The sequence below is a fragment of the Oncorhynchus mykiss genome, chromosome 6 (genome assembly GCF_057628025.1).
Source record: "Oncorhynchus mykiss isolate SJ-2025 chromosome 6, ASM5762802v1, whole genome shotgun sequence".
Lineage (NCBI taxonomy): Eukaryota > Metazoa > Chordata > Actinopteri > Salmoniformes > Salmonidae > Oncorhynchus > Oncorhynchus mykiss.
This window is the reverse complement of record NC_143027.1, coordinates 42,903,291-42,920,284: the sequence shown is the minus strand read 5'-3', so window position 1 is coordinate 42,920,284 and position 16,994 is coordinate 42,903,291. Positions and strand designations below refer to the sequence as shown.

The window sequence follows — 16,994 nt, the reverse complement described above, 5'->3', positions numbered from 1 at the left end:
AATTACTTGACACATTGGAAATAATTATCTTTTTGTTTTCTCATGATTTGGTTGGGTCTAATCGTGTTGCTGTCCTGGGGCTCTGTGGGGTGTGTTTGTGTTTGTGAACAGAGCCCCAGGACCAGCTTGCTTAGGGGACTCTTCTCCAGGTTCATCTCTCTGTAGGTGATGGCTTTGTTGTGGAAGGTTTGGGAACCGCTTCCTTTTAGGTGGTTGTAGAATTTAACGTCTCTTTTCTGTATTTTGATAATTAGCGTGTATCGGCCTAATTCTGCTCTGCTCTGCATTATTTGGTGTTCTACGTTGTTCATGGAGGATATTTTTGAAGAATTCTGCATGCAGAGTCTCAATTTGGTGTTTGTCCCATTTTTTGAATTCTTGGTTGGTGAGCGGACCACAGACCTCACATCCATAAAGGGCAATGGGTTCAAGGTATATACAGTTTTTTTGTGTGCTCTAGGGCAACGGTGTCTAGATGGAATTTGTATTCATGGTCCTGGCGACTGGAGATTTTTTGGAACACCATTATTTTGGTCTTACTGAGATTTACTGTCAGGGCCCAGGTCTGGCAGAATCTGTGCAGAATATCTAGGTGCTGCTGTAGGCCCTCCTTGGTTGGTGACAGAAGCACCAGATCATCAGCAAACAGTAGACATTTGACTTCAGATTCTAGTAGGGTGAGGCCGGGTGCTGCAGACGTTTCTTGTGCCCGCGCCAATTTGTTGATATATACAGTGGGGAGAACAAGTATTTGATACACTGTCGATTTTGCAGGTTTTCCTACTTACAAAGCATGTAGAGGTCTGTAATTTTTATCATAGGTACACTTCAACTGTGAGAGACAGAATCTGAAACAAAAATCCAGAAAATCACATTGTATGATTTCTAAGTAATTAATTTGCATTTTATTGCATGACATAAGTATTTGATCACCTACCAAGCAGTAAGATTCCGGCTCTCACAGACCTGTAAGTTTTTCTATAAGAAGCCCTCCTGTTCTCCACTCATTACCTGTATTAACTGCACCTGTTTGAACTCGTTACCTGTATAAAAGACACCTGTCCACACACTCAATCAAAAAGACTCCAACCTCTCCACAATGGCCAAGACCAGAGAGCTGTGTAAGGACATTGATAAAATTGTAGACCTGCACAAGGCTGGGATGGGCTACAGGACAATAGTTAAGCAGCTTGGTGAGAACGCAAAAACAGTTGGCACAATTATTAGAAAATGGAAGAAGTTCAAGATGATGGTCAATCACCCTCGGTCTGGGGCTCCATGCAAGATCTCACCTTGTGGGGCATCAATGATCATGAGGAAGGTGAGGGATCAGCCCAGAACTACAGGGCAGGACCTGGTCAATGACCTGAAGAGAGCTGGGACCACAGTCTCAAAGAAAACCATTAGTAACACACTACGCCGTCATGGATTAAAATCCTGCAGCGCACGCAAGATCCCCCCTGCTTAAGCCAGCGCATGTCCAGGCCCGTCTGAAGTTTGCCAATGACCATCTGGATGATCCAGAGGAGGAATGGGAGAAGGTCATGTGGTCTGATGAGACAAAAATAGAGCTTTTTGGTCTAAACTCCACTCGCCGTGTTTGGAGGAAGAAGAAGGATGAGTACAACCCCAAGAACACCATCCCAACCGTGAAGCATGGAGGTGGAAACATCATTCTTTGGGGATGCTTTTCTGCAAATGGGACAGGATGACTGCACCGTATTGAGGGGAGGATGGATGGGGCCATGTATCACGAGATCTTGGCCAACAACCTCCTTCCCTCAGTAAGAGTATTGAAGATGGGTTGTGGCTGGGTCTTCCAGCATGACAATGATCCGAAACACACAGCCAGGGCAACTAAGGAGTGGCTCCGTAAGAAGCATCTCAAGGTCCTGGAGTGACCTAGCCAGTCTCCAGACCTGAACCCAATAGAAAATCTTTGGAGGGAGCTGAGTCCGTATTTCTCAGCGACAGCCCCAAAACCTGAAGGATCTGGAGAATGGAGGAGTGGGCCAAAATCCCTGCTGCAGTGTGTGCAAACCTGGTCAAGAACTACAGGAAACATATGATATTTGTAATTGCAAACAAAGGTTTCTGTACCAAATATTAGGTTCTGCTTTTCTGATGTATCAAATACTTATGTCATGCAATAAAATACATATTAATTACTTAAAAATCACACAATGTGATTTTCTGGATATTTGTTTTAGATATTTGTCTCTCACAGTTGAAGTGTAACTATGATAAAAATTACAGACCTCTACATGCTTTGTAAGTAGGAAAACCTGCAAAATCGGCAGTGTATCAAATACTTGTTCTCCCCACTGTATGTTGAAGAGGGTGGGGCTTAAGCTGCATCCCTGTCTCCCCCCCAATAAATGTGTGTGTTTTTTTGCCTATTTTAACCGCACACTTGTTGTTTGTGTACATGGATTTTAATGTTGTATGTTTTACCCACAACACCACTTTCCATAAATTTGTATAGCAGACCCTATACAAATGTGTTAAAACATTTTAAATCAACAAAGCATGAGAAGACTTTGCCTTTGTTTGTTTGTTTGTAAATTATTGTGTGCAGGGTGAATACATGGTCTGTTGTACGGTAATTTGGTAAAAAGACAATTTGACATTTGCTTAGTACATTGTTTTCACTGAGGAAATGTACGAGTCTGCTGTTAATGATAATGCAGAGGATTTTCCCAAGGTTGCTGTTGACTCATATCCCACGGTAGTTATTGGGGTCAAATTTGTCTCCACTTTTGTGGATTGAGGTGATCAGTCCTTGGTTCCAAATATTGGGGAAGATGCCAGAGCTAAGGATGATGTTAAAGAGTTTTAGTATAGCCAATTGCAATTTGTTGTCTGTATATTTGATCATTTAATTGAGAATACCATCAACACCACATGTCTTTTTGGGTTGAAGGGTTTTTACTTTGTTCCGTAGCTCATTCAAGGTAATTGGAGAATCCAGTGTGTTCTGGTAGTCTTTAATATTTGATTATAAGATTTGTATTTGATCATGTATGTGTTTTTGCTCTTTGTTTTTTGTTATAGAGCCAAAAAGATTGGAGAAGTGGTTTACCCATACATCTCCATTTTGGATAGATAATTCTTCATGTTGTTTTTTGTTTAGTGTTTTCCAATTTTCCCAGAAGTGGTTAGAGTCTTTGGCTTCTTCAATTGCATTGAGCTCATTTCTGGTGTGCTGTTCCTTCTTTTTCCGTAGTGTATTTCTGTATTGTTTTAGTGATTCACCATAGTGAAGGGGTAGACTCAGATTTTCCGGGTCTCTATGTTTTTGGTTGGACAGGTTTCTCAATTTCTTCGATTTTTGCATTCTTCATCAAACCATTTGTCATTGTTGTTCATTTTCTTCGGTTTTCTATTTGAGATATTTAGATTTTATAGGGAAGCTGGGAGATCAAATATACTGTTAAGATTTTCTACTGCCAAGTTTACACCTTCTCTACTACAGTGGAATGTTTTACCCAGGAAATTGTCTAAAAGAGATTGAATTTGTTGTTGCCTAATTGTTTTTGGTAGGTTTCCAAACTGCATTCCTTCCATCTATAGCATTCCTTAATGTTACTCAGTTCCTTTGGCTTTGGTGCCTCATGATTGAGTATGGCTCTGTTCAAGTAGACTGTGATTTTGTTGTGGTCTGATAGGGGTGTCAGTGGGCTGACTGTGAACGCTCTGAGTGACTCTTGGTCGAGGTCAGTGATAAAGTAGTCTACAGTACTACTGCCAAAAGATGAGCTATAGGTGTACCTACCATAGGAGTCCCCTCAAAGCCTACCACTGACTATGTACATACCCAGCGTGCAACAGAGCTGCAGGAGTTGTGACCCATTTTTGTTGGTTATGTTGTCATAGTTGTGCCTAGTGAGGCATATGGGGGAGGGAATGCTGTCACCTGCAGGCAGGTTTTTGTCCCCCTGTGTGTGCTGAGGGTGTTGGGTTCTTGTCCAGTTCTGGCATTTAGGTCACCACAGTCTAACTAGTACATGTGCCCGGGCCTGGAAATTATTGATTTCCCCCTCCAGGATGGAGAAGCTGTCTTCATCAAAGTATGGGGATTCTAGTGGGGGGATATAGGTAGCACATAGGAGGAAATTTTGAGTCCATAAAGAGTTCAATCTGTGTCTTGTGTATGTCCTCAGTGGGTGTGTGGGGGTTGTCAGGAGGGCTATCAGGGTGGCTGACAGGGGGTTGTTCAGAGGGGGTGAGATCCCCTGGGCTTGGGGTTCTTCATTTGTCTGTTCTGCTGTGATGTCGACGCTATGGTCAGGGTCTGGTGTGGACTGTTCTGCTGTGTTGTCGAGGTGGGCTGTTCTGCTGGCTTCTCTGCGGGGGTGGCCACCTCTCTACCTCTCTAGTGGGTTGTTCTCTGTCACACGCCATCCCCCTCAACCTCTCCTCCAGCAGTCTGATCTTCTCCTCTAGTGCTCTGTTCTTCTCCTGCTCCTGCTCTTTTTCCTGTTGAAGTTGTCTCACCACTGTCCAGAGTGCAGATATGTCTCTCTCCACCTCCAGCTCTCCGGGTCTAGTTAGGAGAGTGTTGTTGTGCTGGACTGTTGTCTGGGTCAGTGCTGACTGGAGTGTAATCACCTGCTGTTCCAGCTCTACCTGCCTTACCTCCAGCTGGGTAAATGTATCCTTCATTTCAATGAGGGGGTAGTACTCTGTGCTGGGAGGTTGACTTTCCGCTGGGGGTGGCTCGTCTGTGGGGTTATATAATGAAGAGGTCTGGTCTGACCCGCTCCGGGTGGGGATATCTTTCTCAAGGGAGAGCTTCTCCTGCTGGGCTTATTCTTTGACTAGGTGAAAGTCCAGCTGAAACTGTTTGGGGTTGCCCTGTACCATTACTGTTCCAGACTTCTAGAGATTTATATTAGCTGACTCGACTGAGTCCTAGTTGTCAAGTATCCTGAGTTTCCACCCCTCATTAACACCCCCTCTCTTAACTTATCTAGGATAGGGGGCAGCATTTTGAATTTTGGTTGAAAAGCATGCCCAAATTCAACTGCCTGCTACTCATCCCCAGAAGATAAGATAAACATATTATTACTAGATTTTGATAGAAAACACTCTGAAGTTTCGAAAACTGTTTGAATCATGTCTGTGAGTATAACAGAACTTATGTAGCAGGCGAAACCCTGAGGTCACTCTCTTTTCAATGGTTTTTCATTGGGAATCCAGATTTCTAAGGGAGTCAGAGGTTTTTCCTTTGTGTAATGAAGAAGTAGCCCTGTTCAAAACGAGGGTCACTTCAAGTGTACTGTTTGATAGAGGCGCATGACCAGAAAGGTAGCGTCAGTTTGTTTTCTTCCTGTATTGAACACAGATCCTCCCGTCTTCAATTTGATCAATTTATTACTTTAAAAAATACCTAAAGTTGTATTACAAAAGTAGTTTCAAATGTTTTGGCAAAGTTTACAGGTAACTTTTGAGATATTTTATAGTCACGTTGCGCAAGTTGGAACCGGTGTTTTTCTGGATCAAATGCACCAAATAAATGGACATTTTCGATATATATGGACGGAATTAATCGAACAAAAGGACCATTTGTAATGTTTATGGGACATATTGGAGTGCCAACAAAATAAGCTCATCAAAGGTAAGGCATGATTTATATTTTTATTTCTGCGTTTTGTGTCGTGCCTGCAGGGTTAAAATATGGTATCTCTTTGTATAGGGAGGGGCTACCCTCAGATAATAGCATTGTTTGCTTTAGCCGAAAAGCCTTTTTGAAATCTGACATGTTGGCTGGATTCACAACAGGTGTAGCTTTAATTTGGTATCTTACAGGTGTGATTTCATGAAAGTTTGATTTTTATAGTAATTTATTTGAATTTGGCACTGCAATTTCACTGGTTTTTGGCCAGGGGGGACGCTATCTTCCCACATATCCCAGAGAGGTTAACAAAGGGGGAGTGTGCTTATATAGCACTGTGTCATGCCAGGGGATGGTTTGTGTGGAATATGAGGTTGCTGATGATCCCATTTTTGTAATAGTCATCCAAAAGTGTCTTTTGATTTTCCATAAGAGCTTCATTTTGTGATCTTTTCTTGCCTTATCATTCTTTACATACACAGGGTACTGTATTTGAATTACCTCTGAACAGCGGGAGGCAGCTTCTAAGGCCTCTCCATTTAGTTGGAGTAGACTATTCGACTCTCCATTGTTGGGCAAAGGGCTTTGACACTTCTCATTTGACACGTCAGTGCTAATTGAAGTTGTATCAAGATGGCAGCCTTAATTTAGCGTTCAGTCCTTATAAAGTGATGTAGTGTATTTGTCTTCTAATATAATAATATAATAATCCTTGGTAGTTGTAAGCCTTCCAGGTGATTCTGTAATTCTGTCCAAAATCAGGTTGTAGGTTTTGAGTTTTGATTTGGAGTAAAGGTTATGTGTAGAGGGTAGCATCCTGTATATGTTCCTGACAATAAATCCAAGTTTATCTAACTCTAAACCTATGTTTTTTTAAGAAAATGCTGAAAAATGCAGGAGCTCATCTGATCATGACCTCTCTCTCTCTCTATCTCTCTCTCTCTCTCTCTGTCTCTATGTATCTCATAGACAAAAATCATTTGTCTATGATTAATTAATATGATTCCTCAGGGATAGGTATTCATAAAAAAATGCATAGTTTACTTAAACATATGTTTCATTTCATTTCTAGAGAAGCTAGAAACCTCATCCCCATATTATTACTTACCCTCTTGCTCTTTTGCACCCCAGTATCTCTACTTGCACATCATCATCTGCACATCTATCACTCTAGTATTAATGCTAAATTGTCATTATTTTCGCCTCTATGGCCTATCTATTGCCTACCTCCCTACTCTCCTACATTTGCACCCACTGTACATAGATTTTTCTATTTTTCTTTTCTTTTGTGTTATTGACTACGTTTGTTCATGTGTTGTTGTTTTTGTCGCACTGCTTTGCTTTATCTTGGCCAGGTCGCAGTTGTAAATGAGAACTTGTTCTCAACTGGCCTACCTGGTTAAATAAAGGTGAAATAAAAAAAAATAAAAGCTGAACCTGTTCTTTAACACGTAGCTTGTAAAACAGTTAAGCCAACCATCATTCAATTGGAAAGGTGAGCGCTCAAAGAAAGCAGCTCTGGTAGACAGGTAAAAACCCAATGGCAAATATATTTTCCTTCCATCTTCCTCTTCTTGAACATCCATTTAAAGTCCCAAGTTTCAAAGTTCAATTTGAATTACCAGAATGTAAGTGAATGCATCCTTGTTTCATAATGAGTGTGTTATAAAAAGTGTGAATCAGCCATGACCTAAGTCAACCTCAGTGGGTGTGTGCCTTCAACTGTAGTCTCGCCCTTTGTGAATCAGTAAAAATTTGTAATTGAAGCTATTGTGTTCTTGCTATTGTCACTGTCACAGCCCAGGTGCATTCCGTGCCTTGTTTGCTTGCTCAACCTCCCCACCCCAGGGAATGCGACTGACTTCCTTGTAGAGCAGGGTTGTGGCTCACTCACTGCTGTCGCCAAATTATGCAGCTTTCCCTACCATCCTGAGGGAGACTCAAGGTGCTCAGGTGGAATACTTTACCAGGAACCTATAACTGTCCATAGGATTCTCTTCTTGTTTATGTTTTAAGTGTTAGAGGGAGAACCTGTAAGTAACCATTTTTTGTATACATTTAACAATGATTTAACAATGATTTAAATACATATTTAAAGGCAAGATATATTTAAGGAAGTCCTTCTAGCTTGCATGTGGTTGATTAATACATGTGAAAGACTGGCATACTCTTTAAAAGTCACCCAATCAGAATCTCCCTGCTGTGTCTGCTGAGTATGAGCACAAAGCTGGTTGTTCTTGTTTAATGATGAAGATCAGCTAATTATTTTATTTGTTGTGTTATCCCCCCTTCTTCTTAAAGGCTACCACACTAGTTTGTCCAGTTATTACATTGTAGGCCTACATGAAATTCTCAGAGTAATCTCGTTATTTTCTTCATTGCACTCAGACTTGTCAAGGTTATCGGTTAATTAGGGAGTCTGGGTTTTGAAAAACCACAGGGGCGATATAAACTACAATGGCTCTATATCAAACATTTAAAAGTGTGAAAATGGATGTACCCCATTCTCTTTAAAATTGCAGTATACAATTCTTCTGCTTCCCACTTGTCCTAAATGTTTTGTGGTATAACTTGTCCTTTATATAAAACTTCATACCACAGGAGGAGGATGTTGTACACAGAGTTTTTGCGGTTGTGGGATGAGGCGGTAAAGGCAGTGGATGCCAGAGACTGGCAGGGAGCCCTGTCTAAACTCAACCAGATCACTGAACCTACCTCCCGGACTCTGTTTCTGACCGCCTCTGCTCACCTCGCCTTGGGGCAGCTGGAGCCTGCCATCCAGGTCAGTCTGGAGGAGAGTGATTAATCAATATCTGGAGTGTATGGGTGTGCACGTGTGTGTGTCATATTTATCTGTCACCCTGTGTTGCCAAGGCTCTAGACCAGACCATAGCAAAGGATGAGCGACTTGCAGTTGGCTTCTTCCAAAGAGCTGGAGCATTCATGATGGCTAGCAGGTAAGTGATCACTGTACAACATTATGGTTCCTCTTAGGTCTACTGATGTTCTGTCTTTTATTAAAGTAAACAACAGGTTGAGTCTGTACAGTTTTTAGACATTGGTTAACCTATGAAGGCAAATGACTGTTTATTCATTCTTTGGATTACAAGAGACATTTAGCTGATAGCCATTATATCTGACATCTCCTTTCTGCTGTGTGTGGGTATGTGTGCAGGCTGGAGGAGGCTCTGAATGACTGTACCTCGGCTCAGAAACACATGAGAGGGAACATGGTCATTGATTACAAACAGCTGGGGCTACGCTACAAGCTCTACAGTTGGCAGGTACAACAGACTTACACCATGCTCTTAAAAGCGTACACTTGTATCATGCTAACACCATGATCCCATAGGTGGACTTGTATCATACTAACACCGTGATCCTATAGGTGGACTTGTATCATACTAACACCATGATCCTATAGGTGGACTTGTATCATACTAACACCGTGATCCTATAGGTGGACTTGTATCATACTAACACCATGATCCTATAGGTGGACTTGTATCATACTAACACCGTGATCCTATAGGTGGACTTGTATCATACTAACACCGTGATCCTATAGGTGGACTTGTAACTTATAGGTGTAGACTTACACCACAGTCTTATAGGTGTACATATAATTACATTCTGTATTAGAGCTCTAATATAATAGGATCTCTGTGCAGGTGTAGTATTTACCTTATATGTGTGCACCAGGTACCAGTAGTAGAGTAAAGTATGATTAAACAAGATTCTAAATGGATCTATGGCAATCCAAATGTATATAGTGTCAGATATAATGGTGTCAGATATTTGAATTAAGTTTGCATCCCAAATGCCACCCTATTCTCTTTAAAGGGCACAAATGTTGGTCATGTTACTTGTTATAATAGGGCTCTTGTCAAAAGAAGTGCACTATATAGGAAATAGGGTGCCATTTAGGGTGTACACTGAGAAATATGAGAATATCCCCAGTTCCAATATGTCAACACTTTCATTGTGCAGTTCAGAAGCCAGATACACCACCTGGTAGGGATCTTTGACAAAGCCTCATTGAAGGAAGGGGGAGGGAGTTTCCGAGGTTACACAATATTAAATACCTCTCATAATGAAGATAAGACATATTACACATTCCTACCCAATGTTCACCTGTGGCTGTGTTTGTCTCAATCTGGGCTACCGACTATGTGTCTGTCTGTCAGGCGAAGGCATTCTTGACATAGGAATTGCATAGGAATTTATTTCCCCAAATCTATCCGCTAGAACAAATGTGTTTATTGTCTTTGGTTTATTAACCACATTTGTGAGACCTTTATTGATTCAAGTTGAATTACGTATTGTCTGTAGCACCCAGACAAATCTATATCTTTTTGTTAAGAGATGAGGCGTCACCAAAGTTTTCAATTGCAGCATAATTTAGCTCTCTCATGGGCTGTTGTTGAGTATTACTTGTCTGTGTGAGCATATGGAGAGTGTACAACAAGATCAAATCAAACTTTATTTGTCACATGTGCCGAATACAACCTTACCATGAAATGCTTACTTAAGGGCTTGTAGTGTTGTGACAAATAAAGTTCAATTTGATTTTGTTATTATGGCACACTATTCCTATACTGCATTACTTTTGACCAGTGCACATAGGGCTCTGGTTAAAAATAGTGCACAAGATAGGGAATCGAGTGCACTATATAAGGAATAAGGTGTCAGTTGTGACAGTCTCTCTATGGTTGTCCAGGTCTTGTATAATGCAGCAGCTGTCCACTCTAGACTGGACCAGTTGGACAAAGCCCGGGACATTCTGATCTCAGCCTCCCAGGAGAAAGGAAGATGGGGGCGAGGAGGGAACTTGGAGGTGGCTTTAGACATGATCTCTGTAAGTACACGATCAGAAACATTCACTGAAGACATCGGAAATCTCCCCACATAGAACCAGAGGTTGTTTCTCACTGATCAAGTCACATGGCCAGGAAAAAGTCCTGGCTATATCCCCACATAGTCTTTTGACATTGGCATGATGGTGTGTGGTGTCCTGTTCTACATGGCTACATTTCTCTTTGTGCTGAGTTACTCTCTCTCTTTCTCTCTCTCTTTGTGTGTGCGTGTGCATGCGTGCGTGTGTGTCCATCCCCAGAGGGGAGAGGTGCTGCCTGTCCTCCTGGTGCCAGAGGGGCAGGTGTTCCGCCCCAGGAAACAGGACGTAGAACAGCTGGGAGAGAGAGACTTCCTGGGCAAACCAAAGGTACAGTAAATCCACACCACTCTCTGTCTCTGTGTGTGTGTGTGTGTGTGTGTGCGTGCGAATTGAATCAGATTTAATCACAGATTGGCCTTTCCTGTGCTTTCAGGTCATTTCCTCTATGATTCCCAATGATGACTTTGGTGGATTTGAACCTCTCAGGGTTCAGGTAAGGCTGAATAATGCTGTTTGAACAGCATTGGAATTACACAGAACCTTGTGTGCATCCCAAATGGCACACTATTTCAGGGGTCGGCAACAGGCGTTTTTTTTTAAATCCCTTCAAATATTAGAAAAAATACAGTTTTGGGTTTAAAAAAAATGACTGTAAAATTACAAGAAGCTCAGCAGAAATTGACTTTATTTTAGGACATCTGTTCCCAAGTATTCCCCCAAATAAAAAAAATAGACATACTGTATGTCTCAATGTGATTAAGGTATGAAATGATTGTTATTTTCAAATACAATCTCTTTTTGGGATTAGTTGTGGTCAATTTGCAATGTACACATTATTATTATTTTCTGACCCCCACCCCACACCCAAGTAGTGCACTATAAAGGGAATAGAGTACCATTTGGGACATAGCCCAAAGCCCATGCCTTCTGCTTCTCCCTCTGACTGTGACTCTGTCCTCTGAACAGAAACCTGGATACTACGAGCCCAAGGTGGATAGAGTGGAGTAAGTTACATTATTCACATTGATATTTAATTATGTTCCCAAAATGAATGTCATTGGAGCAGGAAAATGAGCAGGGACATCATAGGAAAAGCTCAGAGCTGGTATTTGAATCCAAAGAAGATAATATGGTGTTAATATGGTGGGTTGAGTGACATGGTGTCCAAAAGTAAAATTGGGTGAGTTTATTTTTGGGGCGGCAGTGGTTAGAGCATTGGACTAGTAACCGAAAGGTTACAAGTTCAAATCCCTGAGCTGACAAGGTACAAATCTGTTGTTCTGCCCCTGAACAGGCAGTTAACCCACCGCCATTGAAAATAAGAATTTTTTTTAACTGACTTGCCTAGTTAAATAAAGGTACAATTAAATTAGGGTTTTTTTCACTCTCTGCACTACAAGTGAGAAAAGCATGGTAGTGTGCATGTTTACCCTTTACTTCTAATGGTGTATTTGCCTCCCCGTAGGGATTCTCGCTACATGTGTCTGCGTACCCCTTACATATCCGGGGGCCCTGGTCAGCTGACGGTGCCAGGGGGAGCCATGGTGTTTGTCTTCAGTGATATGGAAAGAGATGGACTGGCCACGGTCATACACGATGGACAGGTGAAAGACCCCTGTAAACTAGTGGTCGCTACTCCATAGTAGAAGCTAACAATGATGCTTGAATTACAAAGCACATAAGAACAATGCAATACTTCCACATTCCAGACGAGGCTGTGCTGCCCACAAGAGCTGTCTGGCAATTGATAGGCTAGTAGGCTATTTATAGCTGTATACAGTATTTAACTGATAGACTATTTATATTACACATTGGAACTTGGACTCCATGCTGTCGGGGCTATCCGTTCCATCACTCGTAGGCTTACCAGTGTTCACAGAATGGAGGTTGCTGTCATGAGCGCCGCTGGGTCACTGGCAGTCATCAGCTTGGTTTTCTGGGAGAGGAGGAGGAGAAGGAGGGACTATCACTAGAGGAACTGTCACTATTCTTGAGGGGAGGAAGAAGAGGAGGAGCAAGACCACTCATTGCCGGGCAAGGGCAGCAGGGGCTCTGTCGGGAATGGGAGGCTGCTAGTGCTAGCTGCTGCATAACTAGGTCAACTAGCTACCACCTGTGATGGTGTTTCGTAATTCGAGGACGAGGTGGTAGCTTTGATGATGCTTATCCTCAGTAATTCGGCACAAGATTGATTTTTTACAGCGTTTTTGTGCACCACTTGGTCTTTCTTGCCTTTTGTTTATCCATCTTGAACAACGCACTCACTCCACCCTGATTCATTTAACTTTTTTGATACTTGATAGCCAATCAGGTGAGAAGGCCGAGGCGGCCGAGAAATAGGCTAATTAAATGCATGACAACTATATTGTCTGTCTGCCTCACCTACTACCATCTACTGACTACCGACTGGACAACACAAACACTTCGCTTGCTACGTGTGGAAAGGAAAAAAATATATTTATAAAAAATTTACAAATAAATTGGACAACGGGGACTGCGGGGGTTTCCACTACACCAGTGCACCTACACCTTTTATTGTGGCTTGTCTTCTTTCTGTATGATTGTGTATCTATGCCTTTCGATATTTGGTTACCACTCATCTTTCATTTTGAATTTCTTTCTTCCTTTAGAAAGGACTTGTCCCCATGACACTGCTAGACCCAGTGGATATCAAGAAGTCCAAAGGCAGGAGAAATAATAAAGTAAGATTTTTTTTTTTCTATTATTTTACAAAGACAATGTCTGTTATAGAGGTGAACTAAATGTGCCACTACATTTAGGAGCAGCTTCATTTACATTTTATCAAATCTGGGCTATTTAATCTCTCAATTTTCAATTTTAGAGGAATGCTGAACAGAGCTTTATCTCCACTGTACCCCCCCGGGACTTAGTGGGGGAAAAGTGATGTGTCAGGGAAGAAGTTGCTGTATCACAATGTACTAAAGTTGCACCTGCTTAACACTTCTAGATGTAGAGGACAGACAGGCTTGTTGAATTCCCTTGGATTTTAACGATGAGGGAGCGAGGTGTCATAAAAGGAATAGCAATTATTAGCCCAGCCTCTCTGGATAGTTCACTGCTGTAATAGAAAGCACAGAGAGAGATCTGTTACCTTGACTACCCTGTTCTGATGTGTCCTCCACAGAGTATTCCCAGTGGGATCCCCCTCCCACCGGGCCTCAGGCCGCCCACTCGCCCACAGAACCAGCCCAGCCCCATAGCATCTCCTCAGGGTAGGCTCAACTCATTTAACCCCTCTGGCAGAGGACAGGACAAGGGGATGGAGCCAGGCCAGAATCCATCTAAACTAAAGCACCTTTTGTTGTTTATTTAATTATAACAGTCGTCATTCTGGCATGCCCATGTACAGTACTACCGGTATAAATTTGATCATTTTGAAAGCCTCTTCACTGAGTGTTTTAATGTTGTAACTGTAATTCATCTGCAGAGAGCCCAGTTAGACAGACACCACCACCATCCTATGCCTCTGCCACCTACCCACCAATCAGTTCCACACCGCTACGCAAGTACACATCCACAGTAGACAGCCCCACTGAACTGGTGAGTAAAAGGGCCTGACTTAATCAGTGTTTGTATCTGAGTTTGTAGCTGTTAATCACCAAAAAAAAAAAACGCACAACAACTACAATGTGAGTTAAAGAAGCATGAGAATGCAAGTATATACAGGTCAGTGCCAGCACCTTATTCAATGTGCAGGTGTACAGGAGTAATCAGTTGACACCCACAAACTATGTTATACTATACTTCCTTCCAGCTGGGTTTACATATACATTATCCTGATGGAGTTGTGTATAAATAGAAAATCATTTTATGACTCATAAAGTGTTGTAGTGGTGTAATGAATAGAATGCTGATGATGTGCCCTGATTAAGTCCAGAGAATGCCTATGGGGGGGAGATGTCAGATAAAAAAATATGTTATTTTGTGCCTCAGCATGTCAGTGACCTGAATTTTTTTCATAAGAAGAAATTACCTCTTAAAATCTCCCTGATGCCTGTGCCAAAATGTAATGGACTTCTCGTATGAAGGCTGCTATACTTTCCAATATGATGCCTGACTGGCTGGCTAGGGGAAAGAGAGGTTTCAGTGAGAGTGTTCTACACTAGACTAGACTTCCCCATCTCTGTCCAGGCAAAAGCTGCCAATCCAGTTATACTGTCAGGAGATACATTTTTTTCTGAAAGCTTACTTATGATCATTCACTCATGTTTGTTTCCTATACAATCATGTAGAAAGTGCTTTTTGCAGAATTTGTTTTCGTTTTTTTTTGTGCAGATACTTCCCATGCCATAGAATTTACATGTTTTCTCACAGGATCCCACTTCACCCCAGGGAGCAGAGGCTGGGTCTGTGGTGGTAAAGGTGCATTACAGATACACCGTGGCTCTGAGTGTCCCTTTAGGCACGCCGTACGATGACCTACAGGAGAGAATTGCAAACAAATTGGGGCAGCCAGCCTCACACTTGCGCCTCAGGTAACTGCAGACCTGCCAACCCATTTCTGTCATTTCAGTGCTGCTATCGCACTAAAAATATAACCACTCAACCTCATGTGTGTCCACTTTACCCCCCCCCTCTCTTCCTCTCCCTCTCTCCCCCTCTCTTCCTTTCTCCCATTCCCTCTCCTCCCCTCCTTCCTCCTCCTCTTCCTCTCCTTATCTCCTCTCCCCTCAGACACAGGCAGCATGGCTCCCAGGTGCTGAAGCCTCTGGATGGGGAGGAGGGGCTCAGGGCCCTGCTGGAGGTGGCAGAGGCAGGCAGAACCACACTGTGGTGCCAGGTGAGATCCACAGGGCTCAGGCAAAAAGTATTGCAGCATATAGGGAATAGGGTGCCATTTTGGACAAAGACCTATAGTGTATCCCTCTGGAATAATCAATAGTACAATATACTGGATGTAGCACAGGGCCATTTTAAATTTAAATTCATCAATGTATTGTGTGGCTAATTTCTGAGTAAAAAATAACTTGTATGTTCCTCTGCTCTCCCTGTGTCAGACTGAGGACCGCCTGGACAACCGTACCATTCTCTACCAGATGGTGGCACTGTATGACTATGCAGCAGAGGGCCCAGAGGACTTGGAGTTCAGTGAGGGAGACTCTATTGACATTCTCAGTGAAGGTAATGGAGAATGAGAAATTATGAAGTCTTGTGCTTTTTAAGTGCACAGTAAGTACGTAACCTCCTGTTCTGACAAATGACTCTATCCCCCCCCTCTTTTCCCCGTCCGTCTACCAGTCAACGAGGAGTGGCTGGAGGGACACTGTGCTGGTTACATTGGCATCTTCCCCAGCTGTTTTGCCTACCGGGAAGAAGAGACCCCCACAACCAGGGGTGCAACTTTCACTGGGGATGGGGGGGGTCATGTCCCCCCCACATTCTGAAATGGCATTTTTGGCCCCCCCAGTTGTATCATTGCAATGTGATACAAAAAGAGGCAAAGGTGTGCTTTAGGACCATGCCTCCGAGTGGTCGGGTAGGCTGTTTGGAGTGTTCAGCCAGCTGGATTTAGGACCGCTTGGATACCACAGAGCAGGCTGACAGGCTGTCTGAAGGCAAAGCTTCTGGAAGGCTGGCTGGACCGGCACAGGAGAGTTGAGCATAGTTCAGTGTGTATGTGTTGCGCTTTTTCACAGAGTGGTAAAAATTGGCTACTCTTTAGGCGACTGATGTAACTGACAAGGTAGCTAGTGTTTATTCGCAGTGCTGAGCTAGTATTGTAACTGACATGTAACGTTAGCTACTGAGGTGAATGAATTAGCTACGCCAGCTAGTACTGTAGCTACCACAGCCAGGTCAGTTCTAGCATCTAGCTATCTATCAGCTAGCGATATGAGGTGTCTATTATTACTATCTAACAGCAGTTGTTTGTATGGAAATGTTTTTTAGCCTTCGTTTTCTTCTGTTTCAACAGAAGTAAATGAACTTGTCAAGCTTTCACAACTTGATGTATCATTAGAAAGAGAGAGCTGGCAAAAGGTTGGCTAATGTTAGCTATGATTTTTGACTCAATCACACTAGACCTGAATCAAATGATGAAACCATCAGCCAAATGATTGAAAATTGATATTCTAATGTTTTTTCAGTGCAATGTGAGTTTTTATTAGTCAGTATGGCAATGTAACTTTATTGATCTGTCAGTTTCTCTAGCTAATTCCCTGCTTTTCACACTGACACAGTAATAAACAGCTCTAACATTACAGTCTCCACTGTCATGGTGCACAGTAGAGGTCTGAGCGGGACCGATTTCTTAATCTGCAGGTTTTCATATCGCACTCCACCTGCAACCGCCAGCACCGCTGGCTTTCTGTCTGACTCCCACCTGCTACTGCAAGAACTTGTCCCAAACCCAACCACAGTCCCTCAATGTTATTTTAGGCATATGTGACTCAGATTACTTGCCAGCCATGGTCCCAGAAATGTTGTGCCCTATAGGCAATATCAGATGCGCAAAAATAA

General features: G+C 42.6%; 1 protein-coding gene across 1 annotated transcript; it reads left to right on the top strand.

The window, feature by feature from the left end:
* The first annotated feature begins 7,386 nt into the window (after window positions 1-7,386).
* noxa1 (NADPH oxidase activator 1) lies at window positions 7,387-16,735 on the top strand. Its single transcript, XM_021606552.3, has 16 exons — window positions 7,387-7,650; window positions 8,219-8,399; window positions 8,492-8,574; window positions 8,793-8,901; window positions 10,338-10,475; window positions 10,734-10,841; window positions 10,948-11,007; window positions 11,481-11,518; window positions 11,980-12,118; window positions 13,145-13,216; window positions 13,660-13,747; window positions 13,963-14,075; window positions 14,850-15,010; window positions 15,210-15,315; window positions 15,533-15,656; window positions 15,774-16,735. The coding sequence occupies exons 2-16, from the start codon at window positions 8,226-8,228 to the stop codon at window positions 15,917-15,919; spliced, it is 1,659 nt and encodes a 552-aa protein (XP_021462227.1). The 5' UTR covers window positions 7,387-7,650; window positions 8,219-8,225; the 3' UTR covers window positions 15,920-16,735.
* Window positions 16,736-16,994: the final 259 nt, after the last annotated feature.